Genomic DNA, 26,867 nt, shown 5'->3' with positions numbered 1-26,867 from the left:
CTTGAGTGTGTGTGTGTGTGTGTGCATGCGTGTGTGTGGTCGCCTGATTAGCTTCAAGGGAGGGGAGGGTCTTTTTATCTTGTGAATTTCTTCTGCCTGAGAAGGAAATCACCCATGCATTCTTAACAGCATCCTTAGCATCCAGGCAGGTTGTATACTCCTCTCCTGGGTAATTCAGGTAGACGTGTCACACAGATCCTCCCTACACATTTCCCTCTGTACAAACATCAGTACTATCCAACCAAATTATACCCCTCAGTCACAGGTAAGTCACATGTCACTCACGATGACTGGCCCTCAGTCAAGTGTCAGGTTGCGTCTGACCATCAGGTCAACTCCGACCTTGAACACCAGTCTTATAACGTCTCCAGTGCCTTGCCAGGGAGGCACACACTACATGTTGAGTGCTTGCAGAAAAAGGTTTTAGGGTGTGTTATATGTGTGTGTGCTTGTTTTCCCCCTTGTCGCCCCAGGGGGGGCTCATTACCGACCCTCCCAGCAGACAGTTGATGCATGTCTGCTCACATTCAGCTGTAATTAATTCCATTCCCTTTTCTGCTTTTTTTTCTCCTCCATTAATCTGTGTCTTTAATTAAAGCCTGCTTGCTTTTATGGTCCAGAGAGAGAAAGGTGGTGGTGGTGGTGGTGGTGGTGGTGGGGGGGGGGGGGGGGGGGGGGGGGGGGTGGAGGCAGAGAGGGAGAAAGAGAGAGGGAGAGAGAAAGAGAATTAAGATTCTCCCATGGAACCGTTTTGCAAGCTGTTAACGGCTCAACTCTTTCAACATCCCGAGGTATGGAGTGATGTGAAATGTTTGGCTCTGCAGAAACATAGATAAGAAAGCAGGCTGCTGGAGGTCATCCAGGGTCAGGCAGCAACCTGCACCCTCCTCCTCCTCTCATCTCAGGGTGTCCACATCTTGACCTGTTACAGCCCGCTTCTCTGCTATCCAAAATTGACGTCCAGTCACTCAGTCTCCTCCCACCTCTCTCTCACTCAACCGACCGCTCCTTTTCGTTTTGTTACGTTCCCTCTACCCTCCTTCTGCAGCAAGCGGTCTGCTTTCCTCCCTTCGTTCTCTTCTGTCATTTACTTCAAGCTGCTTCTCTGTCTGTCAGCTCTGCCTGGGATGTTTTCGAGTGGTCAGCAGAAGGGACCCTGATGTTAGATAGAACATACAGGCTGTCACTTGGTCTCAAGATAAGATAGGGTTTACTTTGCACTTCTGATGAAGTAATTGAATTCAAAAGCAATCGCTGAGTGAAATGTGGGCCAAAGCAATCAGACAGTGAATGCATGTGAACTATGTGTACAAATATTTACATTTTATTTTATTTATATTTTCTTCTCCACAAGTATGCAGTTGGGGGAAAGAAATGAAATAAATCAGTAAACTGCAAAAGCACCAATAAGACATACAGAAATAACGGACAAAACAAATGATCCAGAACGCTTAACACATAGTTGGCATTGTAACATCAGTGGCTTGACATAGAAAGTCTGTATCGGTGTACATATTTATATTTATATATAGAGAGAGCAATATAATTTTTTACAAGCTTTGGTACAAAAATTCCAAAATGGCAAGAAACATGTCAACCATATGGCTGACAGTAACAAAGAATACATAAAATATATTTATTGAATGTTGACTAAGAACAAAAAGATGTCTTACGTTCAAATGTTGCAATTTCATTCACACAAAATAACTGTGACATCAAACGGACCCCCGTAGAAGGAAACCCTAGACAATGAGTCCTTTCATCAGAACTAAATCAGAGGCTTTTAAATAAACATTCTGTACTTACCACTCTGACAAACACACAGGGCTTACAAGGACAAAAGTGATTTGTTAGTGATTTGCTCAGCTCCCAGTTTACAGCAAAAGGTGTCAAAGTGTCTTTACAAAAACTGCCATATTGGAAGTAAAAAAATACACACTATGCACAAACACCAGAAAAAAGTCTGAATACTGACAGGCCAAGACTCGAGGGGTGTGGAAGTGAGCAACTGGAGGTTTATGAAGAGAAGTTGTTTAGGAGGGGAGGATGTAGTGGTATTCAATGGGTTTGGGGGGGAGCGGGGCACTTAAGTGTAGTAACTCCAAGGAAGAAGAAGGAGGGGAGTGGATTAGCAAAATAATCAGAGGTCGAGTGGCAGAGCCAGTAGGATGACAGCTACAGGTGACGGTGTTCAGGGAGGGGCTGATTTTGATTGAAGTTTACATGGCACAGTCATCTTGAGAGATGGGGCTGAAGGCGGAGCTTCGGAGTGCGTCCAGGCTGTTGACCAGGATGAGGGTGCCAGTCAGGTGCTTCCAACGCCTGGTGATGGGGTTCTTCATCTTGTCCAGGCCCAGGTGGAGCTCCTGGATCACATCCCGATAGCTGTCCCCTATCTGGGCAGCCCATGTCACCAAAAAGTCATATGCCGGCTTCCACATGGCCTAGAAAGGAGAGGAAGGGGAAGGGAGGAGGAGCGGAGGAGAGGGGAAGAGGAGGAAGGGAGCAGAGAGGAGTAGAGCAAGGACGGAACAAGAGGACAGAGCAGAGAAAAGGAGAATAAGTTCCACAAGTGTACATTAGATTGATAAAGAATGAAAGGAGACTCACAGTGCGGGAGAATGCATCAACTCCTCGTATCAACACACAACACCAGGCCTAACTAAACACTCCCAGCTAGTTGTCAGATTCCTTGTTCATACATTGCAGACTAAACCACGCTTCCTATATACAGAAGGAAAGACAGAAGGAGATGAAGAGAAAGGGGGGGAGGGAGAGGAGGAGAGAAAGAGAGAGACGGAGACTGTCTCTATCAACAGAACACCAGGTCAGAACGGAACGATCGCAGCTACTTGTCCGATCGCACGCTCATCCATTTCCCTCCAATTACCCTCTCCGCGCCTCACCTCTACGTCCACCACTCCGTTCCTGTCTCTATGTGGCGCCTCGTAAGCGTCCATCTGCAGGCGGGACACCTTGGCCAGGCGCTCAGCGAGCTCCCTCCAGCGCCCCGCCAGCTCTACTGCTGTGGTCAGCAGCACAAAGTCCATCACCAGCCTCGCCACCAAGCCCTGGCAGTCCAGCTTCAGCAGGGCCTGGGAAGGGCAGGGAGGAGGAAGGGGGAGGGGAGGGAGGGAAGGGAGGGAGGGAGGAGAAGGAAGACAATTGACAAGTTGAGGGGAAACAAAGGGGCAGGGATGACATTTAGCACAGGATAACAGCTAACACAGTGAGGGCAAATACTCTATGACAATGTGACAAGGTTAATAATGTTTAACCTTTATCCAAACATACATGGGGGAATTCGAACTTACAAGTGACCTCAATCTACAGTCACTGCTCTACCACCAAGTTATACTCAGTTCACTATCCTTGAGTAGAAGAGGAACCATGACTCAATCATCCTATTCGTTGCTAGTGTTACTGTTTACAGGGGAGGAGGTTGGGTTAGGATACTATGCATTATCATGTTGACCGTACCAGAATAAAAATGGAAGGAAAATCACTTTCTCATCCGTGCGCATGCACGCATGCACACAGACACACATACACATCACTTTATTTGCAAACTAAGCAGGTCAACAAGGAGACAGAGAGCACATGTTAGAAAATAACATAAACAGCTTTCTAAGAAAAATACAACAGATTGAGAATTGTATAACATAAATTATTTGTCGTCAATTCACTGCAAACTGAATTGACCACTGCTTTGATAGACCACTGCTTTTTACAGACTCGGCTTGTCTCATATGACTTTAACAATAAATTGTTATTAGCTTGCTAATGTTGTGAGTTGCTGTTCTTGCTAGGCTACATTGAGAAGAGCAAAAACAAAAACAATCCCTGTTTTCTTTAAAGCTGGACATAAAGAACAGTATAGAAATAGAGGGCTGAAATCTACAGTAGACTGTTGATGTGGCTTCTGTTTTTGGGACTGTAATGGGTTTGGAGGGGAGCCCAGAGGGCCCCTTCACCTCATTAGAGGCGTGTGTGAGTGGTTTGATGGTGGAGACAGGTGAGGCAGTAGCAGGCAGCGAACACGGCATGCTAATAGGGTGCCCAATAAGCATGTTGGAGAAAGCAAACAAGAAGTTCCTGTACCCGCGCACACCAAGCTGAGATGACACACATACACAAATACACACACACACTTCTACGCTCAGACATATACATCTACACATCTAATACTGCACACACATCGATCTCTTCGTGTTCAGAAAACACCAGCACCCCTGGCTAAACTGGTACTAATCATGGAGCTGCAGATTCAACCCCGTCTGGCAGAAATGGGACCCTAAAGGACCGCCAAGCAAAGCTGCTATTTGGGCTTTAGTTCCACAGGCAGGAATTTGTGGAATGACAGGATATGGGCAGCAAGGGAAAGAAGAAGGAGGGGGGGGGGGGGGAGCTGTGGCATTCCCTTTGCTGTTTCTCTCCCCCCTGCTGTCAGTCTCTCTCTCTCTCCCCTCAACCCCCCCCACCTCTACAGTCTCTCTCTCTCTCTCCATCCCCCCTTCACGCTCTGACAGCTCAGGTCTGATCTATAAGCCCAGAGTCATACAGGAATGTTTATCTGCGGCCACAGTGTCCACATCACACTGTGACAGGCCACCATGGAGTGGAGTGTCTGCTTCAGACCAGTCTCACATCCACGACAGCTCCTGGACATCTCTGAGGAGGACAGTCACAGAGGCTCCCAGTCAGATTGTATCTGGGACAGTGTGTTTACGTGTGTGGCTGTCAGGCTTCTTCTATGGAGAATGAAGGACACCGTGGTATGAATTGTTCAGCACATATAACTATTTTTTTTGTATGGGGCACACAAAACCTAATAGACATACTTTACTTTTTCCCCACATACTATTCTTAGCCGGAATTTGCTCAATAGGCTACATGTTATCACACAAAACAAAAACTCCATGTTTTTGTTGTTATGGCAGTTCAGCTGAATGTAATGTTTTTGGGGATGTTGTGAGTGCTGTTGGGGGAACAGTCCTACTTAGAGATAAGACCATCTCCCACCACCTGCTTCCTCCTTGGATAACAGCAACAGGAAATCTCCTCAGGAATAAAGGAGACCACTTCCTGTCTCACCTCCAGCGGAATGTTCCACTTATAGAACAGTTGCTGTTACAAATATGATTGACTCGCTTCTATGTTGACCAATACAGCTTGTTTAAATCGGATAAAGAAAGCTGCTATGTAGGTTTGGGTCTGCTTTTAAGCGCAAAGATAACAAACAATCGTGGCCAAAAGTATTGGCAGTGACATACATACTGTGTTTGCAAAGTTTGCTGCTTCAGTTGTTGTGGTGTTGATTCACATTGATGCTAAATTATTGTGCAGTGTGATCAGATGGATTTTAAATAAAAGCTTTATTGGCCCTCCAAAAATGAAATTGATCACAAAAACCCCAAATGACAAATTTCACGTCGTATCATTAGCACATGGGAAAGTGTGAACTAGTTATTGTCAGGTGAAATCACTATCGTTCTGATTAGATTTTAAAAGAAGATTGATTGCTGAAAATAGCGGACTATATGCATATTTTGAAAGTTTTTGCCAATAAAAGCTTTTAAAATGTATGAAATGTCCATTATTGTTTTCCAGTAATAGAAACGTGAAACAATTATCCACAAATACTGAACGAGCAAATTTGAAATAACACAACATTTGGTCGATGCCAATACTTTTTTCAAACATTCACGTTTGCGAGACACTGTGGCGTTGGTATTTTTAGCCTGGAACATTCGGAGCGACGACACTCCGATTTCTGGGATGAGTATCCAACATTGATTAAATACTGGAAGCAACAAGTGTTTTCATTACCAGCACATAGTGTCTCCTCATTAGTAACTAGCTGATGAGGAGCAGATTGATTGAGTCAGTAATCCCAGGTCCTGCTCTCCACTGGCTCTTTGTTCTTGGTACTCTGGTTAATCTGCCAGCTTCACTTTTAATAGCAGGCTAATCTGAGGCTGATCCCTGCTCTTTAGTGTAGTTTGCTGCTGAATGGGGAATGAGTATTACTGGGAATCAGCAGCGCAGGGTCCAGGGGGGGGTGCAGGGGGTTGAGTGACGCAAGGATGGGGGGGGAACAGGGTTGAGAGTAAATAGGGTAGGGTGATGCATTGTTGGGGGAGGTATTGTTGAGGAGGTAGGGTAGGGGAGAGGTAGGGAAGGGCAAGGCTAGGTTTGAAGAGGCTCTAGGGAGGCATGGTTGGGCAAGGTTGGGGAAGTTAGGGCACAGTAGGCGGAGGCTTGACGGGCATAGTTAATATTAAGGCTATTCTAATAGTTATTCTAATATACATCTAATTGAATACAGGCATACATACATGAATAATTTAGATACTTTTGAAGGACTTCTAGTTTGGCTAGAATTGGGCCAATTATGTTCAGGTCCATGCTGGCTGACTCATGGTCACTAACTCTCCTTAGGACACACATCAATTCTGCCCGGTAAATACATATTTTATGATGTGGTTTTCCTAAAATATCATCTAGGCATTTTGGTTACATTATTGGTTTGGTTGATTGTTTGCGTAGGGTTAGGATTTGTATTTCAGAGATTGTTCCTTGTAGTAGAGCAACTACTAAATCAGCTGCTTGTCAGGGTTAGAATGATAGCAGTTTCAGATGTTAGCTTAAGTGTGTTTGTGGGCCGGGTCCAGGGCTGGAGGAAGTGGAGGAGGCACTGGGCCCAGCATGGGGAGATGGAGGAGGCACCAGGCCCAGGTCTGGGGGAAGTGGAGATATGTGTACACAGAATTAGCAAAGCAGAGACTTATTCGGGCATAGTCATTCCAGTGGCCTCTTTCCATTTTCTTCCCAAAATAGACTGTTATTACTACTCCCTGCTGCTATCAAGTTTAGGGATCTCTTTGTAAATAATTCTAAAGAGTAGGCTGGAGTTGGGTGGTGGGTTGGAATTTTGTGTGAGCAGCAGAATATCTATTTTGCACACACACACACGTCTCACACAGAAGATTTCCCGCCACACAGTCAAGAGCCCCTGTACAGATGTTTCTTCTGACCTTACACTAACTGAGGAGGGAGACGTGACTCAGAGCTCGTCTGAAACATCACTGCCAACACTCACAGCTCTGCCAGTGAATTACCTGACAGACAGCAGGCACGCCACACTTCTCCAGCCTGCCTGTTACTGCGGGTCCTGTCTGCTCATAGCTGAGGCAGGTGGAAGGTGGAGGCTAAGGCAGGAGTGTGAGGAGGGAGTCAAGGGGAGGGGTTAGGAGGAAGGGGGAAGGAAGCCGGGGGGCGGCTGAGGGGAAGGTCTGGGGTAGGGGGTTGGGGTGATGTGAGGAAGACGTTGAGGGGGAGTTGGGGATAAGGTAAGGGTCGGGGGGAGGAGTCAGGGGGGAGGGGCGGTCGCGTGAACCACGGCGCCTCCTGGTCCATAACTGGTGCTTCTGTTTAGCCTCTAAACAATGAGACAGGAAACATCTGTGGGGCCATGACCCAACACAGAGACACGTCCTGGCTCCCGCCCACTGCCACTACAGACCTCAGACACTCAGATCGGCTGGCCGTTACGTAAGACGAGAAGGCAGGGCCAGTCTGTTGCTGCCCTGATACAGTAGCTTTGCAGCATTCAGACATACAGCAAACATGCCCCTGGCAGACAGACAGACAGTAAAACATAACCGTAAGTGACAGACAGGCAACCCTAACAGAGAGACTGTCAGCAGTAGTCAGACTACAGACTAGATTTAATCCTACTGGTTTTTACAAGAATGATTAACTCGGGAGTGGTTTAACCTCCTGCAGTCTGATCTAGTGCTCCACATCTCTATGTATGAACTAGAGCTACACAGCTCTGAGGTTTAATAAGAGCTTCAGGCCAAAGCTAACTCCAGTGTTTCCCACACATAGACTAATTTGTGACGGTGCGCCACAGAATCAACACCGGCCGCCACATATTGTGTTTCGTTATAAACAACAGTTAATGTTGATCATATGTCCATCATCATATAAAGCCCGCCCTGACAATTTGATTGGTCCGAACAGCTCCTGTTCGGACATACTTTTTCCTAAAACTAGCGGTCCCAGACCCAACTTCCCGACCAAATTGTTTTGTGGGTGGGGCTCAGTTGGGCTGGCAGCCAGGCTAATTGCTACTTGCATATATGCAGAAATTGTTTACAATATTTTCAGGCTTCAACCAGTGTTGCTCAAGCATAAATACAGGCTCAGGGAGAGAAAGAGATAGTAGGAGGGGAGGACTATGGAGGACCAAACCTGCCATATTTACAAATGAAAGAATGAATAAATAAATGTCCATATCCATGCATTTAGACAGAAATAAACAAATATATGTATTAATTAATGCACAATTGTCAATCAATAGTTACATATATTTTACATTTATGTATGTGTTTGTTTATTCATTCATATACTTATTTATTCATTTATTGATTGATTTATTCATTTATTTATTCATTCATTCATTCATTCATTGTGGGCGTGGAAACTGACGTTCAGACATTGCAATCAATCCAGAGCCAAAGATTCGGTCTGAATCTAGCTAACGCCCAAGACACACTGGCTGCGAACTGCTACAAATGGCGCGATGCTGTTTACACTAGACGCGCATTTTTCCACGCCGGTCACCAAGCCTTTCACCTTCTCTGAGCTTTCCTTTCATACATGTAAAGCTGACATGGTACATAAACATGGCAAAGGCTACAGGCTATTTAGGCAACTTGTTGCTCCAACAACCGTTGCAACAGCATCCCATTCCCAACATGACTTGGCAACGTTTGGCTTTTGTTGCGTAGTCTTTGTAAAATACGTGCTGTGGGGCATACAACTCCATGTAGGACTAAACTACATTTCATCTTCGAGGATTAACTTTGTGTCGTCAATCTTCACAAATTTCTCTTCTGCTTGATTGGGGACTATGACAGATCGTCTATCTTACTCTTACACACAGGACAAATATGTTGGTTTGACAACAGTCAGGATTTCTTATTTTAAAACGTTTACATTTTGTGAATTGATCGGATATCGTTTTTATCGGGGTAAACACATGGTTGGCCGGTCAGCGTAGTGAAGTTGGGTGTTAAATGATAGCCCACAACTAACGTAGTAAAATCTTTATAACATGTTTGTTTATCTAAATATCATATATGGTGAATTACATCTAAGGTCTGCCAGCCCAGCCTGGCCATGTAGGCTATGTTGTCCATGACAGCAAGGATGGATTTAAGGCTACATAATCGAATACAAAGCGTTGAAAACTATTAGCCAATGGTGTGTCAAATACCGCCTACCTATTTTGATTGATACGTCATTAACATATTGGGCTGAAGAAATACAGGACTGAATGAGTGAATGAATAAATAAATGAATTCATACATGAATACACAAATAAATACATAAATACATGTAAATTATAAGATAATATTGATTGACAATTGTGCATTAATTAATACATGTATTCATTTATTTATGTCTAAATGCATGGATGTGGACATTTATTTATTCATTCATTCATTTGTAAATATGGCAGGTTTGGTCCTCCATAGTATGTATGGAGGACAGCATCCAACATTGCTAATATTAGTATATTATTTTACTTTATTTTATATTTGAATATTATTTATTTTTTTGCCGCCGCAAATTGCTTTCAAATCTGTGGGAAACACTGAACTCCAAGGGAACTATCTTTATCTAGGCTACTCAAGTGTTGTTGTGGACACACTGCCTCTCTGCATATTGATGTAACAAATTAATACCTACAACTATTAAAAGCTTGCCATTTGTAGATGGATAAAGAGAGTTATCTTAACCTGTAGGCATTGTGGGCTTTTTGTCTTTGTTCATGTCTTTCATGCATGTGTACTATGCTTCGTGGCTATATGTAAACACAGAATGCATGTGGTGTCGAGTTTCTACAGCTGCAGGGTCTTGATCTTCTAGGCCCGAAGACGGTTTACTGGGAGTGAAGGGGTTCAGGGCCCTGTGGGGCCCTGGGATTGGTCCTGTGATGTCACAAGAGCTGGAGAAAGAGCCGGAACAGAGGCAGGACTTCAGCAGGTGTACATAAGACACACACACGCATTGCCTTAAAGATGTTGTAAAGCAAATTCCACGATTTGCTTCTCAGTACATTATATATGTGTGAAATAAGTTCCTGAAAGCAAGTGCAAAGCGTGAAAACTTTGTCGCACTGAAATGTGGAGTTAGACCGTTAGGTTTTGTATAGGCGGGGCAAAAACCCAACCTATCTACATCACAGCGACCTATCTACATCAGATCACAGACGGTTGCATTCTGTTACTCAGCTGGTAGGATGCAAAAACAGAGTAATTTACACATAAAACACTCAGAGACTGCAGGTAGGTCTGTTCTGATATCTGCAATTTATTTAGCTAGACTTGCTGTTATGTTGCAAAATTCTATAAATTTGAGCGGGCGGAGCTTCAGCTCCTTCAGGTGACATGCCCCCCCAGTCTCAAGCAAAGAAGACAGCTGATTTTCTCACGATTTTCAAAGCCTAATTTAACATACTTGTCTGTGTTTTTTTTTTCATTCGAATTTGGATGGGTGGTTAACAACACACATTTTTCTGTTGTGTGATGATCTTAAAACTCATTTTCAATTCGCTTCACAGTATCTTTAAAGCCTGTGATTTTTTCCCTTCCTTGAGAACCATCCTGCTCAAAACTACGTGAACTCTTCTGTTCCTGAGCTATGTTGAATACATGGATGGTGGAGAGTAGGTTAAAATAGAAATGCCCTGGGCAGTGAAGATTCTCAGCCGAACATGACTGACAGCCCTGGGTTCACCTCTGCCTCACCGGGCTGATCGCTCTAATCCCGTTTTCCAGGGGTGCCTAGCTGCCTCCCTTGTTACCATGACACTTACTGGAGTGGTTAAGAGGAAATTAATAAACAGATAACGTCATGAGTCAACCACTTCAACCACAACTTGGCAACCAGGCAATTTATTTTTACTTAAGTAACATCACTTTTTTCTGCTATCCAAGCTACAATATGTTGCTGCAAGCTGCTCTGGAGAAAGCCAGGCCACAGCTGTTCTGCTCCAAGCTCCATGAACAAATGAGTACCTCGTACCTATCGTCCTGTTGGCACGGCAACGCCACATGATAGATCTAACCCATTAAAAGGTTGGCATTCCACTGCCAAAAATGGCAGCGAGAAAAGTCCTGTTCTGCCAGGGTTAGTACAGCACACAGGCCTTTAAGAACAATTATTCAATACATTAATTGGATCAAAATCACAAGAGTAACCATAAGACTCTTCATCGCATTAAATACTGAATACTGAGTCACTCACTGGAACATAGAGACAATATCCCAGAAACAGCTCTGAGCTGTACAGTGATTCAGCTTAGCGGGGACACAACGCTGACAGTCTAATTGAAACACAAACACAGAGTATATTTAGTGCAATTTCTAAATATTACTGACCCATATGATTTAGCATGGACCCATAAGCTCTGCTGCTTTCATTAGAGCAGTTAAATTTGCATCAGTGTTGTTGAATATTGATCAGAACCCAGTTCATCGTCTGCAGTTGTAATTGGAGGTACAAGTTTAATTTGTGGTCAAGGCTGCACAACCACATTCCATATCTGTAAAGTGATTGAAAGTGTTTCCAATTAATTTGGAAGCGCTGTAATGCATAACTATAGGCAGAGTAAAGTCCTTTCACTAGCTGACAATGGGAGGACAGGGCAGATGGGGGAGGAGGGAGGCAGAGGAAGAGGGGAGGAGAGAGGCAGAGGAGGACGGGAGGAGAAGGAAGAAGATGGGGGAGGAAGGAGGCAGGGGAGATAGGATGTATCACTCCACATTTAAGTCAACTGGATAAAGCTTAACTGAAAATGTCTTTCTTGCTGAACAATAAAGGAAGAAATGTGCTCGCATTCAGATGATTAAGAACAAAGACTGTCAACTATCTTTCAGAGGTGCACAAACACACACACACACACACACACACACAATCCTTTTGATTTAATTCCTTCGACTCTAAAAATAGCTTCCAGAACCCCAACAAATGACAGACAAGCAAATCAGTAGGGATTGTTTTCTGTGTCAGAGAAAACACATAATTGCCCAGAGAGATAGTAGATGGTAATTAAATTGACAGCCTCTGCAGTCTTACGAGACACAGAGGCCCACACATTGTGGTGTGAAATCAGTTATCTGGAGTAGAAACACTGACAATAGAAATAGGCTCCTTTTGAAAAAGACACTTTCAGTCTAAAATACAGCCTCTATAATGCAGTGCGATGACACATCAGTTGCGTTTGTGCACAAGTTCTCAGTTCTATAGTTGAGTGAAGCTATGACACCTGTCTCAAACTATCCAGTTGGTTAACTCTCCCCAGCCTCTTTGAAAATGCCCCCCGTCCCCTGCCTGCCTGCTGTAAAATAGTGGTTCTTCTCTCCTTTCTCTCTCTCATCCACCCTGCAGAGGCTTGATGCTCCCCAACTTATCAGCTACCTTTATCGCATGCCTCTCTTGTACGCATTTTTGTTTTTGTTCTCTACGTTACCTGCGGATGTGAAGATTTCCCAGCATGGCCTTGCTAAAATCCTCCCAATGGATGTCAACTTGAACTTTACTAAGTCTGTTTCTTTTTTGTTACAGAAGTAGCAAGGACTCCAGAGACAAACTGTTTATACCAGGCTATTAGACATAAATAAACCAAGAAAGTGTTAAATGTGGATGGCTTTGATAGTCGCCAAACCGTACACTCTGAAAGCAGTGGGAGTGTTTATTTGAGATACTTCTGATTGTAATCTGTAACAAAACAGTTTGAATCCTCCACAATTCATATTTTATTTAATCTGAACAATGGAAAGTATACTGAACAAATGATTTGTCTTAAATAAACAGACGTGAGGCAGAATGTCATTTACCATTTTATCGACCACCTTATATTATGTTCCTCTCCTGCACACTGAATGTTCGCTTAGTCTATAAATGGTTGTAACTGCTGTTTATAACCCCACGTAAATTATAGTGTTTATGTTCAATCCCAGCTCAGTCTGTACCACCATGACCTCTAAGGGACAGAATGGCGTAAGAAGAAAGGTTGAAGGATTGAAAATACAAAATAAAAAACGTTCTCAGTCAGAGGATGGTTAATAATATGCATGGGGAAAATATACCTGTCAGTCAAGTGAATAGGTTCCCCCTGAAACCATCACCTCGGAACGATATGGACCTAAAAAACGACAACACTTACAATTTAAATTCAGCTGCATGTCTACACCTCCCCTTCTACACCTTGAAAGGTAACTGATTCAAAGAGGGAGAGTCTCCGTGAGGGAAGACGGTTTAATATTTGCTTGGAAACAATTCACAATGGGACTTGCAGTCTATTTGCCAGAGGCAATATGGAGTATGTGTTGGCCTCAATGTCTTGGGGCCAACATACACATGAAAGACAAAGTTTTCACATTTCCGAAAGTTTTCGAAATACAAATTTCCTTGTAAATGTGGATGAATGTTCTCAGTTTGGATTTATGACAATCAGCATTCCCACTATATCTGTGCGAATAACAAATATACCAAAGAAAACAATTGACGTATGCAGGGATCTTGGCCAGGGAACAGTTTGAAAGTCGGTGTAGGTTTTAATTCATAAAACAATGGCTAATATGGAGGCTGAGCCTCACCAAGGTTATACTGAGATATTGGTTGAATTTACAAATGCAGCAGCACACATCTCCTACTCAATGTGATTTACAGGGTGGAGGGTGGGGATTGGACCCTGCCAAAATATTCTGCTGCTCTCCACAACTCCCAGGTCCTCATTAAGACTCTGGTGCCCACACAGCACTTATTGACTGCACTCTCAACAGAATTGGACCATTGGACCATAGCCTCAAGCAGCTGTATGCTGATAAAGGTCCGAAGCTACAATCAGGGTGAGAAAAAAGAAAAGAAAAAAGAAATACAGGCTAGACGGAGACACAAATGTGGACCCACAAGACTAACAGAGACAAACTGAGCATGCAGGACATAACACAAGGAAACAGAAACAAAAGCTCAAATAGAGACCACAGTGTGTAAATATTTGCTCGTATATTTGCTTTAACTGTCCAATAGATGAGAGAAAGCACTTAGTCAGTACAACGAACAAGGAACAGAGTGCCAGGGTGCAAGTTGAAAACTTACAGTCAGGAGTTCCTTCTGGAAGGACTTCCTCTCCTTGCCTTCTGCGTTGTTGCAGTCTTCCTTCAGTTTCTCGAGCACAGACGCCACCCTTTCAGGTTCACTGTCCAGCTCGGCGCGGCAGAAGTGTGTCAATGGTAAGTTGACGTAACCCAGGGCATCGGCAAACGCCCGCCAGCTGCCTATGTTCTCCATCAGTATCGTCCTCACAGAGGCATAGATATAGGTAAGGAATTTGCAAGGTTTCAGGATCTGTTCCAGTAGAAGTGTGGTTGTCAATTCAGCTCCACTGAAGTAAATGGGCTTCACTTTCCCCACCACCAGAACATTCTTTGCATGGACAAACCCCATCCTACCCTGATAGTATCCAACGTACCATTCCTTAGTCCACAACTGGCCCTTTAGCTTTATTTTTTCCTCACTCAACAAGGCAACAAAGTCCCCCTTTTTGTACTCCAGTAGGTATTGGTTTTTTGTCTGGCGGATGACGGTTTTGATCAGTTTCCCAAACTTCAGGTTGTTGATTCTGCGGTCCTGGAACACTGGATACTTAGTTGTGATGGCCAGTGGCGACAGGACAATCTTACCTACTTCCTTCTTCTTCAGGAAGCGCCTTTGTGCTGAGGTTCGTGGACCAGTTTTGGGCGGTGGTGTTGGCGTTTGAACACAGAACTGGGCAAGAATACAGTCATGGTCGTCTTTGACCTGAACCCTCAAGGTGAAATCGGAGACATCATCAGTACTCCGAGACGATATTAGGTAGACAAGCCGGCTAACCTTTCCTAGTTTGACCTGGAAACCCCTGACTACTCTTGCCTGTTCACTGGCCTTAACCTCATAGTTGGCCATGTTGGAGTAAACTCCAAACTGAAGGTCTTGAGGTCTGGACAGGACAAACTGATGTTTACCCCAGAGCTGGAGAGCAACAGGTGGTGTAGACTGGGCTTGCTTTCCCACATCACTGACCAACAACGTCTTTGGTGCACAGTCATGGCCAAAGAAAGCCACAACAGTTTTGAAGGAGGGATGAATGTGCTTTGGCCCGTAGACACCGAGAGTGACCTTCTTCACCACATGTTCCCAAACTGTGCTTTCAGGCGATAACATCTTAGACTGAACCACAACAGACACATACATGCATGGCTCAAGGTTATCCAGACAGACCTGGACGGTGTCACCGAACAAGTACGCTTGTGATATTGGCGTGTAGGGGCCCTCTTTGCAGTCACTCCGAACACACATGATCTCAGTGTTTTGTCTACTTTCAACCTTCACCACAACTGAAACTTTCATCTCAAGGGTAACGGTGGTTTTGGTTTCCATGTTGCTCAGTTTGATCTCCACCACAGGGCTGACGGTGGTGCAACGGTCATTGTTGAGCTCCAAGGGAGGGTCCAGTAGAGCCTTCATGGAGATCTGCTGGGTATCTCCTGGGATGACGTGACCCTCAGGTATGTGGATGCTGATGCTGGTGTCAGGGAGTTGAACCGCCCCTCCGGAACTGTCTAAACGACACACTATGTTTGTTTCCACCGGCTGTGTTTGTCCCCAGCCAGGGTTCTGGCCTAGGGAGTCTAGATCGTGGCAGGACCTGGCCAGCTTTCGGTGGTTCAACCAGGCTTCTCGGAAGTCTTCTCTGCTCTTGAACTCTTCTGGCACCGGAGCTTTAAGACCCCCGAAGAAACCTGAAGACACCTGAGGGCCATCGGACTGAGCTTGCAGGATGGAAAGCTCAGAGAGACTGTAGGATCTTTTGCTCCTGAAAAAAGGGTTGTCCCTGCGTAATGTCTGACCACCCCCAAGGTTGGTGCTGATGGGATTTAAATCAAAGATCCCACTGCCAAAGCCGTTGATGTTAATAGTGCTGCTGGTGGAGTTTGGCATGGAGGGTGCCATGGTATCGAAAAAGAGAAGGTCAACCGGTTTCTCGTTACTGTTCTGATCCAGAGAACCCTGAAGGGTCCCATTGAGAAAGGGGTTGGTGGAGGTCCGGGTGGCTGCAAAGGGATTTCCATTTTGTAAGGCCGTTGGTTTCAGGAACACACCCGTCCACTCGCCAAGGAGGTCCATTTCCTTGGCTGCTTCCTCGCTGCTATCTCCTAAGCTATCGATCATTCCACTGTCACTGAAGGAAGAGTCCCTGTAGTTTATTGGCTGGACATAGGCTGCTGGGATGTAACCCATCTCTGTTTTATTGTGGGCATACCACCACTCTCCACCCGATGTGTCCAGCACAAAAAGACGGTCTCCTTTGGAAAACTTCAGAGTGGTGAAGCTGGAGGGACAGTAATCCTTAATGGCAACAACTTCCCTTGCTGTGCCGAAGGAGGCGGTGGCATCCAATCTTAAGGCACTGGGAGAAGGCACTATAAAATAAAAGACAAAAAGAAAATTTAATTCAATGTATAGAAATTCAAGGCTATGATGGTTGTGATTTTATTTATGTAATGTAATATAATTCATTTAAACTGTACTAGTCAAACGTGTAGTTTAGAGAATATAACCTTTGACATCAGTTAGACTGGCTTCATTCACTCCATCGCTGAGGTCTATGAGTGTCCCCTCCGACCTGCAGCGTGGGAGGGCTATATTGTTGTGGTTGGTTGCTCGGATTCGATGGGCGGCCATTTTGGGGTATTTCCCTGCACACCCCACGTACGTACTCTGGTTTCCCTTGAGCCAGTGGCACGGTCAATTGTCAACAGATTTCCATAGCATCTGGAGGAAAAAAGTAAGCCTGCATTAGCTTGAGGCTTATTTTTCTAATTAGCTTTTACTTGCACTTGGCAATCTCAGTAAACAAGCCTGATGCCTTCTGATAAAGAAATCATTGACAAAAAATTTTTTAGGCTTTAGGCTGACAACCAGTTCTCTAATATAATTAAAGAGATAATGGATTCCAAAACTGAGAGAATGTTAGAGATTGAGGTGTCATCCGCCTGAAGACTTACAAAATCTTCAGTACATATAGTGTCAACATTTCCATCCAACGAAACGTTTATGACCCATGACAAGGGGAGGAACGGGGTGGGTCACAGGCTGTGTTGGGGTAGTTACTCAGAAAAAAGTAACTAGTTACAAGTTACTAGTTACTTTTGAAGAGTGTAACTAGATTACTTTACTAGTTACTGCATTTGAAATATAACTTCACTACTAGTTACTTTACTTTCAAATTTTTTAGGCAAATGTCTAAAAAATCAATTTGCCTCAATTTAAAATCTCATTGAGTTGACAGCAGTTGAAAGACACCTCTCGCCTGGACATAGAGAGCATTTTACTGTAATATGTTTGTCCTTTCGAGCAACAAAGTTAAAATAATGAGAATATCGCCACTGGCTGAACCCTCCTGTCTACGTCTCATCCTTTTTCCCGCTTCCCTCCCTTCTACGCCAACCTAGTATGTGATACTGGATTGTCAATTAGGTGCGCCTAATGTCTACACAACAGCAGCTACGTCACTTAAATCACTCAAATCGGTCTCTGTGGCAACGGTGCCCAGACAAGCAAGCACACAGGCAAGCATGCAATCGCCATTAAAAGAGAACTTTTCGGACCAGCAAAAATGGCTTGGGTACTGGTAACGCAGGAAAGTGCGTTCCTGAGGTCTACTAAAGTAGTGTAGTTACCAATATTTTGAGTGTAATGCGTTACTTTACTTTGTTACCTATAATAGTAATATCGTTACTGTAATCCGTTACTTTGTAACCCATTACCCCCAACACTGGTCACAGCTGATCCCCTCACACCCACAGTAGGTGCATAAGACATTCAATATCACACTCATTGGGTGAGCATTATCATTTTAATTGGAATGCCACAACTTGTCATTGAACATTCATGGAAGACCCTAGGCACTGCTGAAACAGATGAACGAATGTCCCTCCTTGGTGAAGCACTTTGAATGAAATGCTCTACGGTATACCATATTATACTGTATGTTGCCCTGTAAATGCTAAATACATTATTCACACAGCAGCAATATTCCACTGTATATTCCTTCTCCTCTCGCCTTTGAAATGAAATGTCTCCTGATGTTGTCGGTGTCCTTAGTTCCTTATACTGCCCTTGAAATATCAAGTTCACAGTCTCCAGGGGTTTAAACTTTGAAGCTTATGGTTTTCACTACTTAGTTTCTCTGTACTTTGAGATCAACAGAAATCTAAACCATCAGGGTGATATCAGAGAAGCTGCTGTGTGTGTGTGCGTGTGTGAAAATATATATTTTGAACTCATTTACATATTCATTTCCTTTGACACACAGATCATCCAGATTTCTTCCTTGTGGGAGGAGGGTATTGCACTAAAAGAGCTATTAAAAAGCTCACTTTGAAGACGCACAGGGTTGGGAAAAAGACACAAACAGAATGACAAATAACTCACAGTAAATATTTTGGCTGTTAGGCTTTATGAATTCACATGTCTGACAGATTTTCAGACATTTGGACTTCTTGATGTTGTTTTTCTAATACTAACTTCACTGGCTTGCTGAAATGATGCTTGGCAAGAGTCCGCTCACACAAAAAACTTTGGGAAAAATCAAGAGGGGAAAATTCTGGGACTTGTCTTATCAAGTCTGTTCTGAAATACTTTATGGATGACCAAGACATAGCATAGTAGACTATACAAGTTGCTTCTTGCAGTAGTAATGGTTTTGATCTCTGAGCTAATTTTTGCAGTCTACAAGTCAATATTTATAATAGTTGGAATATTAAGCAAAGCAAAGTTGTAATTTACTCAGTAGGCTCTTGTTTACACCCAGTCCACATCTACACTCTAAAGCTACATGCCAGAGGTGAGGTCAGTGAGCCGAGCAGACAGATCCTAGCCTGCCCCATTTGTCTGGTCCCATCTCTGAGGCAGGATGTGGGTCACTAGAACTCAGCTCTCTGTCTTCACACACCAACAAACTCCTCCTGGCTTCTTGCATCCAATCTATTATTCAGAACAGTCAAGTCAGGGGACAGGGAACTTCATGAAGGAGACGCCTCATCATACCAAAGCCATGTTTTTCTTAATAGAGCATGAGTGATTTTAAAGGGAAGGTAAGCCAGGGTCCAGAGAGTTAGAGAGGAAGACTAGGAAAGAAAAACAGCTACATCATAAAATAGCACAGCTGCAACCCTCTTTTCAGTGGAGACACTGAAGGACAGTTACATCCTGCACCTCCATCTGCTCTGACGCGACCCCTGGGTGGTCTATGGCTATACGCAGGCACGCCTTCGGGCCTTGACCACCCGAGGTAGTTCAACCTCTACAACAGCCACATGGATAGGAGGATAGGAAGAGCACAATAGCGTGGGAGGAGACATCTGAACAGAAGCAAGATGTAGAGCAACAAACTGGTGGGAACAATAGTCTGGATGCAAATGATTGAAGACTTGTTAGAAGACTTACAAGCAGCAAAGGCAATGGAGGAAGCCAACAAGGTCCAGGCTGTTGCCCCCGGTAACAGAATGTCACAACAGTTCCACTGGGTGTTAGCCATTATCCCAGGCTCCCTTGTTCACATTGTGGCAGAATATACGGTACGGCTCCATGTAACTGATTAGGGGATTGTGACAGGAATTGTCATCATTTAAATGCATGTGTTCTAATAAGTCATTCAGTATTGGGGACTCCCAAACCAGAATACATATTTTAAGACCTGAAGCACTTACAGCACGACAAACCAGCACTAACATCCAATTCCAGCTAAAGTGCATTCAGAGTTCACACGCGATAGCTTAGTGTCAGGATGACAATGAACACAGCCCAAGAGCATATTTCCATTAGCGATGGTAATCAACACCATCGCTAATACAGACAGACTCAGTCGAGTTCTGTAATCGAGTCTTAGTAGAATTAAACATCCTTCAATCACTGTGCAATGATTTTTGATTAACCTCCCTGTACTGCATGCCATTTCACAAGACACATTAATATTGTTACAATCACAGGAAGAGGCAGTGAAAACTGATTTATTTATTGAGGCCATAAAACAGCCATAGCTGGCTGCTACATGCATATAGGTCTATATGTTTGTTGACCTATGTGTGTGTTGCTTGCTGGCCTAAACAGGCCAGAGCAAGATAACTGTCTTATACAATTTATACCCATTGTACACCAAGTAAGCTGTTAGCCTATTTATTATGCATGCACTTTTTCTCTTCGCCTTCAGTCACGCGGTGTCACCATATCACACCAACTCAAAACATAGCGTGTGCATGGGTTCTAATGCGCAGAGGTACGCCAATTCTTACAAGTAGTTTTTTTCATAAACCTGAAACTGTGTAGAAACACCCCAACGCATGCTTTTATGATTGCCCATTTTTGGGCCATCGTAAATTTGACCCGAGATGTTAATTTGTTTGTGTGACCTGTGCCATCAAGCAAGGTCGCTGAAATACCCAAAAAGCAAGTGGCATATATGTTCCCAACATCACTTGGGGCAGTGAGAGGACTGATGATTCAGGACATGAGAACAGTGAAAAAGAGCAGTTCCCCACAGAAGAAGCCCACTATGAAACTGTCATCCACACTTGTCCCTTGGTCTACCCAGAGAATGGGCTTTGTGTAAAAGCCGAGAGAAGAGAACACTATCGGTCCACCCGTTTTTTTCTTCTTTAAATTGTTGTTTAATACTAGGCTATTTTCTCGATGCAGATTTTAGTTCATATGGGTTGGGGCTTATTTCTTATAGGTTAGATCATTTATTATGGATTTAGATAGGCTGCTAAGAATTGTCAAGAGGAGCACGACCGGATAATTTCAATGGACCTGGCTGTACCTGCAGGCCTGCTTGTTACAAATTATTTTAAAGGTAAAACTGGAGGTTGTTATAACCCCCCCTGCAGGCATGGGCAGCACTATGAGAGGGGAACCATCACCTTCAGTACACTGGGACATGAGTACTGACAGGTCAACCTACCAACGGAAAGATCACTTCTATTTTATCAAAATATTTTGATTGCCTGTATAAACCGTAGCATAAATCAAGAGAGAAGGGTGTAAATCTGAAGTTCCAGAAAATGAGTTTTTTCCTGAGCTGAGAGATGTGAGGGAATGAGGGGGGGCACCTCCTCCGTAGCTTAAAAGAGAACGGTTGTCCAAGTTAAACAACGTTTGTAAAGATTGTTGTGTGACTGTTAAAATAGTGAAAAGATGATGCCTCGTGAGAATGTCAATTTCTACCTGAACTGCTGAATGTTTACTTTTAAAAAAGGAAACTTTTTAGATGTAGCTGTAAAACATTTCCCCAAACAACCCTCTACCGAGGAGACAGGTTATTCAAGAAGGTTGAAGCGTATTGATAAATGATTCACGTACACCAATCCTTCAGTCGGAGTAGACATGGTATTGGCTCGGTATTGATGGTGATGCTGGCTTCAAGCTCCATCTTGATCAGGGGCGTATTGAGCTCAACTAGGATTACAGGACCAAGCTGATCAACACAACACTGATTAATAACAATGCTGTTACCAACGACAGACGGACAGAGCAATTTTCTGATGAAATCCGTGGACATGTACTGCAATAGTGTACATGTCTACCATCTTGATAAGCAGATGTTCATTAGTTTTGTCTAAGTGGAATTCAGCCCCCCCTCCTCACAACGAACCCAACCCAGGATCATGACACACAGAGTTCCATAGTCCACAATATGGACAGTGAGCTTTATCCACTCCCATGATAAAATGTAAAACCTTTTTGGTGAGCTTCGGTGAACACAGTTGGAGTCAGAACAAACTGTCTTTGTTGTTTGCTCTTCCTATTTGTTGAGTCACTGGTCCTACCACTGTGGAGAGCGGGGGCAGGACATTGCTGGAGCTAATGTTAGCGATATTATAACATCATTACTAACCCACAGGAAAGAAACCTGGGAACACTGACAAACAGGAACACAGCTTAAACACTCAGTACTAGCTATGGTCAGTGTGGGGAAAGGACAAACACACGCACAGGTAAGCCTAGAGTTAACTAGGTTAACACGTAAGGATGGCCAGGGCGGTGTTCTCTGTGGCTCAGACGCAGCTACGGCCCGTTGAGGAGAGCAGGTCCTGGACAGGAAACGCCCGAGGAGCAACAACAAGGAGGAAATGCCATTGTGATGAGGGTCTGACTGATGCCTCCTCCCACAGGCTGCCCTGCAACTGCAGTCAAGACCCGCTCTGCCCTTTTGTGCACTGGCTCTCTCCTCTCATATGGTGCCCTAGAAGAATCTAGACTAACTGCAGCCATAAAACCCGGATTTGGAAGTCAAATAGTCTTTGGAGTCATCAATACAGCACACAATGAGTCACTATGGTGACAATTTCCTTAGTACTGTGTGTGATTCAGCCAGGTGTTTTGAGAGGCACACACTCACAGGAAACAGAGGATGGTATTGTGGAGTGCACTTCTTTCCTCAGCGTTAGGTCAACATTACTCTGGCCTTGGCTGGTCAAAACCAGATCCTGAAGTCTCTTGTCTGTGGCAGTTGTAGCTAATAATAAGCTCTTGTGTACACTAAATACCACATCTGGGACCTGAATATCACTTTTTTTTGCTACGATGCACTAGGTTCAGCAGAAATTATATTTAAGTTCCAAGATAATTCTAAACAATTAGATTTCCATACTAGCACACGGATGTTTCCCAGCTTCTGGTAGCTCGGTGGTTAAACAGGGAGGAAAACATTTTAAAATGTTATGAGGCTTGTTAAAAGAAAATGTTCAATCGAAAAGCTCCAAGTCCTTTCAGTTTTCTGAAACTTCGCACTGCTCTGATGAAAATCCAAAGTGATGGAAACAACTTCTCAATAAGAAACTCCTACAGAAAACACCTGTGTGAGGCTTCAGCCTGGATCAGTGGAATCATTGTGACTCCCTGCCTTACCCCCCCAACATGGATAAGTACTACTAGCCAGCAGAGCTGTTACATATTTCCCATGATTCATTTCAGTCTGCCTGATAGCCTTGTGGGTTATAATAGCCTGTGAAAGCTCTTCTGAGTGGTCAGAAGACAGTATGAGACTCAATATTTGGAAGTAGAAACAAGAAAATTAGTTTTGGTGTGGGGAAGCTAGAGTCTGAATACAGGCTTTATGGAGCTATTGCATTAAATAAGTGACACTAGACAAAATATATAATGACAATAAAGAACAAAAGGGCCCTGCTAAAGAGAACTGACCGGTACTGACAACACTGGTAAGTGTCAGGGGTGACATCATCTCAGTCTCATGATGCAAACACACAGAGGCGAGGCTACTCGGTTGTTAAATGGTTGGCTGTGAACTCATGTCCAGGGACACAGACAAATCAGACATGGATTATATTCTTTTTCCCTCTCATTAGACCACCACAGAGGCCATTGTCATGCCATATTTTGTGCCTGAGATGTTTGCAAAGATAGAGTTGGCACTACTCAAAGGTGTGTATAGAAAGAATGTGTATATCACAGAAACATGAACTGCAAGCTGCAGACATCAGTATCCACTACATTCTCATCTCTCAGTATAAACATGCCAGCATGGAACGGCACAGGGATGAAGTGAGATGGAATTTAGAGAATGCAGGGGCTCAAATGAAATCCTGCCTTATTCAAGCGAGAGCAGAGAAGAGAAGGAAGGCCTATCATTCTCCCCATAACAAAGAAAGGGGTTAAGGGGCATGTTCAACTGTCATTCCCAGGTTTTTTACTTGAATTTTAGGGGACTTCTTCTGGTGTTGTCAATCAAGTCACGAACTGGGAACAATGGAATGGCAACAATGGATTCCAAAAGGGGATATATAATCTGGATTTATAATAACACATTGTAACATTTGAGTTTGAGTTTAATTCCTTGAGTTTATATCCTTCCAGATATGTAAAAAGTGAAATGCCAAATGATGATCCTGTATGTTGTAACTGGGCTCCACACTCCTATTTAATGTAATCCATGAGAAAACAAACTGTTAAAGGCTTAAAGAAAAATAGTAGCATAAATTTAGGCTGAAAGGACAATAGAGTTACAAACCTGGCATGAGTCACATCTGCTAATGACTTCCTATTATCCCTAACAGGGAGGTGCATCTAGAGCCACCATATTTGGCCAGGCTGATGCCAACCGTCCCACTGTGGTGGCACTGTGTGTGGTAACGAGTACTGTAGCCAGCTGGACTCACGCCCATGCTTAACGTGAACCAGGAGACGCTGTTCACACTGACAGACCACATCATCTGCAATCACAGGTCCATTCATTCACACAATGAATTCCATTTTAAGCACCGGCGCCATTCCAGAGCACAGCGATTGAAACAGAAAACATATTGTTATGCGGGGAAGAGAAAGAAAGATTTCAACTGTGGAGATAAAATCAAATCAAATGTATTTGTATAGCCCTTTTTACACGCAAGCATGTCACAGAGGGCTTCACATACGCCCATAGAACTGCCCCTCAACCAACCTAAAGCCTCGAGGATAAAACCTTCCTTTCAATATAATTTTGATTTACTTAACATGACATACAAAAAAAAATCTAACGTAAAGCTACTGTAGAGAAGACAGTAGCCTATTTAGGGTCTGACCCCTCACCTGTCCATGTCTTCTGATGTCTCTAGAGCATTTCACTGATTAACCTTTAGAAGAGCTTCATCTGGCCTCTGTGACTTTGCAATCTCTCTCCCTAATGCCTCAGCAGTCTAAATTAAACAAGAACTCAGCCATATCTTATTTATAGTGAACTTAATAAAAGTCTGAAAAAAATAGAGTGGAAAAAAGCTGTCTTTGAAACAGGCAGTTGAAAGTTTCAACGCCTGAAACCGTAAAAGAACGACATAAAAAGGAGCAGAATAAAACTAAAGGGAATGGACCTTTACACATTATGATTGATAATAATATTCCAACGGGAGAATAATGCCTCATCAAAAAGCCTGACTAATCTCCCACGTGTCTCCCATTAATACACCGATTGACGTCAAATTTAGTATGGACAGAGAGCACCCAGGCCAGAGCCATGGCTCGGACCCACGCTACTCAGAACAGATCCGTCCCGGTACCAAGCCTGTACGTTTCTTTCGAACCGTAGACGAACCCACCTCTGTGGAAACTAGAAGGAAGAGCTAGCACAAAGTACTGTAGGCTATTAGTTTGAAAATAACAACAGTAGAACATTTAGCCTACACAGCTTGAGAAAATTAGACTAAGCTATTACGCTTCTCATCGCGAACATGACTTTTAATTGATTGGGGTTCGCGCAGTTTGGAATACTTCCCATGGAACAAAATCATGTCGGTACGCACAGTAGCCTACTTTCTCGACACAGCCCACCAGCCACAGGGGAACTCATTTACATCGGGGCAGCTGAATTGTTTGATACCATGGCAACGAATGTCACGCATGCAAGAACGGTATGAATCTGAGGAAGTAAGGATTTTGAATGCATCTATGTGGCAAGTACGAAACTCATCAAAGGTGCGATTTTTGTTCTACTGGAGATAAAGACAACATCGAAGAAACTTCAACTACACAAAGGCTTCAGGAGCCAGCGCGACTTTTAGGGATCAGATTGAGCCATTACAGGTTCAGGTCAGTTATATTCAACATCCAATCTAATCGATGAGTAAACAGATGATATAGGGACAAATAGCCTATTGCTAAAAAGCAACTCAGGCAAGTTGCCGATTGAGTGCAACCCCTCCTTTCAGACCATTTTTGCATCTTGTAAAAATGACTGAAGCAAAGAAAAACGTATCAGCATATCGCATCAAGAACCATTGTCTCAGTTCGGAAAGTTTTCAATCAGAGTAAACCCAGAACAGCTACCCAGAGAACGAAACTACCTCGACAATTTTGGCGTTAAAACGTGAACATTATGAGCATCAATCATATTTCCAGTAGTTGAAGTGTAATGTATAATTGTTTTAAAATAGACGTCACCTTATGGAAGTCCCGTAAAATGTGTCCCATGAAGCAAATGCATCCAGCAGGCGTAGTTATACAGGGTTCCCAGTTCAATTCTAATATAGTGCTACTTCTTTGTAAATCCAGTCTTCGACGCTGGGAGTAGAGCAAGACCCTGCTGATGTCACCATGAGAGGGAGGGGCGTGGATCGAACCTGTAGTGATAATGTTATTACAGTTTCAGATTACTTTTCAAACTTTTTTCTCACAGAATTATTGTAACCATGCTATTTTTCTGTTATTCGATGACTTATTCATCGTTTAAGTTAAAGGTGGTTATGTGCTCGCTGAATAAACAAATGGAAAAATGAAAGTCTAATGGACTGCAACGCATTGCAGTTTTTAAATTGCTATGTGTAAATATGGCAAGCGCACATAGTTGCTAATAGGCGCGATGTCTACAGCTAATTTAATTATCTTAATGACTGCCACAACCAATTTACTATGCCGCACAACTATCAATCTGTGTCTTAATTCCGCTTTATTTGTGAAGGGAAGAGAAACAGCATTTGGTGTAAGGCTTACATTTTATTACTGACATTTATTTTGGAAGTTTATAGAGAATTATTGATCTGTCTCGGTTTGGTTTGTGGGAGTTAAACCAGTGAGAACCGCATTGCAGCGTGAATGAAATCCTACTTCCCGTGATGTCTGACTGACATAAATTGTAGATGAAAATCACAACCAAAGTATACTTCGTCAACATCTATTTAAGGCTGAGCCAGAGGCCTCAAGTCTTCCAAGTGTATATTTTTATTGTCAACGGAGCAATGTTGTTCAAGACAAGCCAGAGG

The 26,867-nt window shown here is 43.5% G+C and overlaps 1 protein-coding gene across 1 annotated transcript; it reads right to left on the bottom strand.

Annotated features, from left to right (window-relative positions):
• Positions 1–1,302: 1,302 nt before the first annotated feature.
• LOC124485263 (SH3 domain-binding protein 4) lies at positions 1,303–26,183 on the bottom strand. Its single transcript, XM_047046745.1, has 5 exons — positions 26,050–26,183; positions 16,680–16,893; positions 14,179–16,541; positions 2,907–3,095; positions 1,303–2,444 (listed from the first exon to the last, which is right to left on the bottom strand). Exons 2-5 carry the CDS (start codon positions 16,801–16,803, stop codon positions 2,220–2,222), a joined length of 2,901 nt encoding a protein of 966 aa, XP_046902701.1. The 5' UTR covers positions 16,804–16,893; positions 26,050–26,183; the 3' UTR covers positions 1,303–2,219.
• Positions 26,184–26,867: the final 684 nt, after the last annotated feature.

Source organism: Hypomesus transpacificus, chromosome 23 (assembly GCF_021917145.1).
Source record: "Hypomesus transpacificus isolate Combined female chromosome 23, fHypTra1, whole genome shotgun sequence".
Lineage (NCBI taxonomy): Eukaryota > Metazoa > Chordata > Actinopteri > Osmeriformes > Osmeridae > Hypomesus > Hypomesus transpacificus.
Note: the sequence above shows the minus strand (reverse complement) of the source record. Positions and strands in the feature narration are given on the sequence as shown.

Coding starts and splice junctions, on each gene's coding strand:
- LOC124485263 (XM_047046745.1), bottom strand. CDS start 16,803: ATGGCCGCCCATCGAATCCGAGCAACCAACCACAACAATATAGCCCTC. Junction 16,542..16,679: donor CAGTCTAACTGATGTCAAAG/GTTATATTCTCT, acceptor TTTATTTTATAG/TGCCTTCTCCCAGTGCCTTA. Junction 2,445..2,906: donor ACGGAGTGGTGGACGTAGAG/GTGAGGCGCGGA, acceptor TCTCCTTTCTAG/GCCATGTGGAAGCCGGCATA.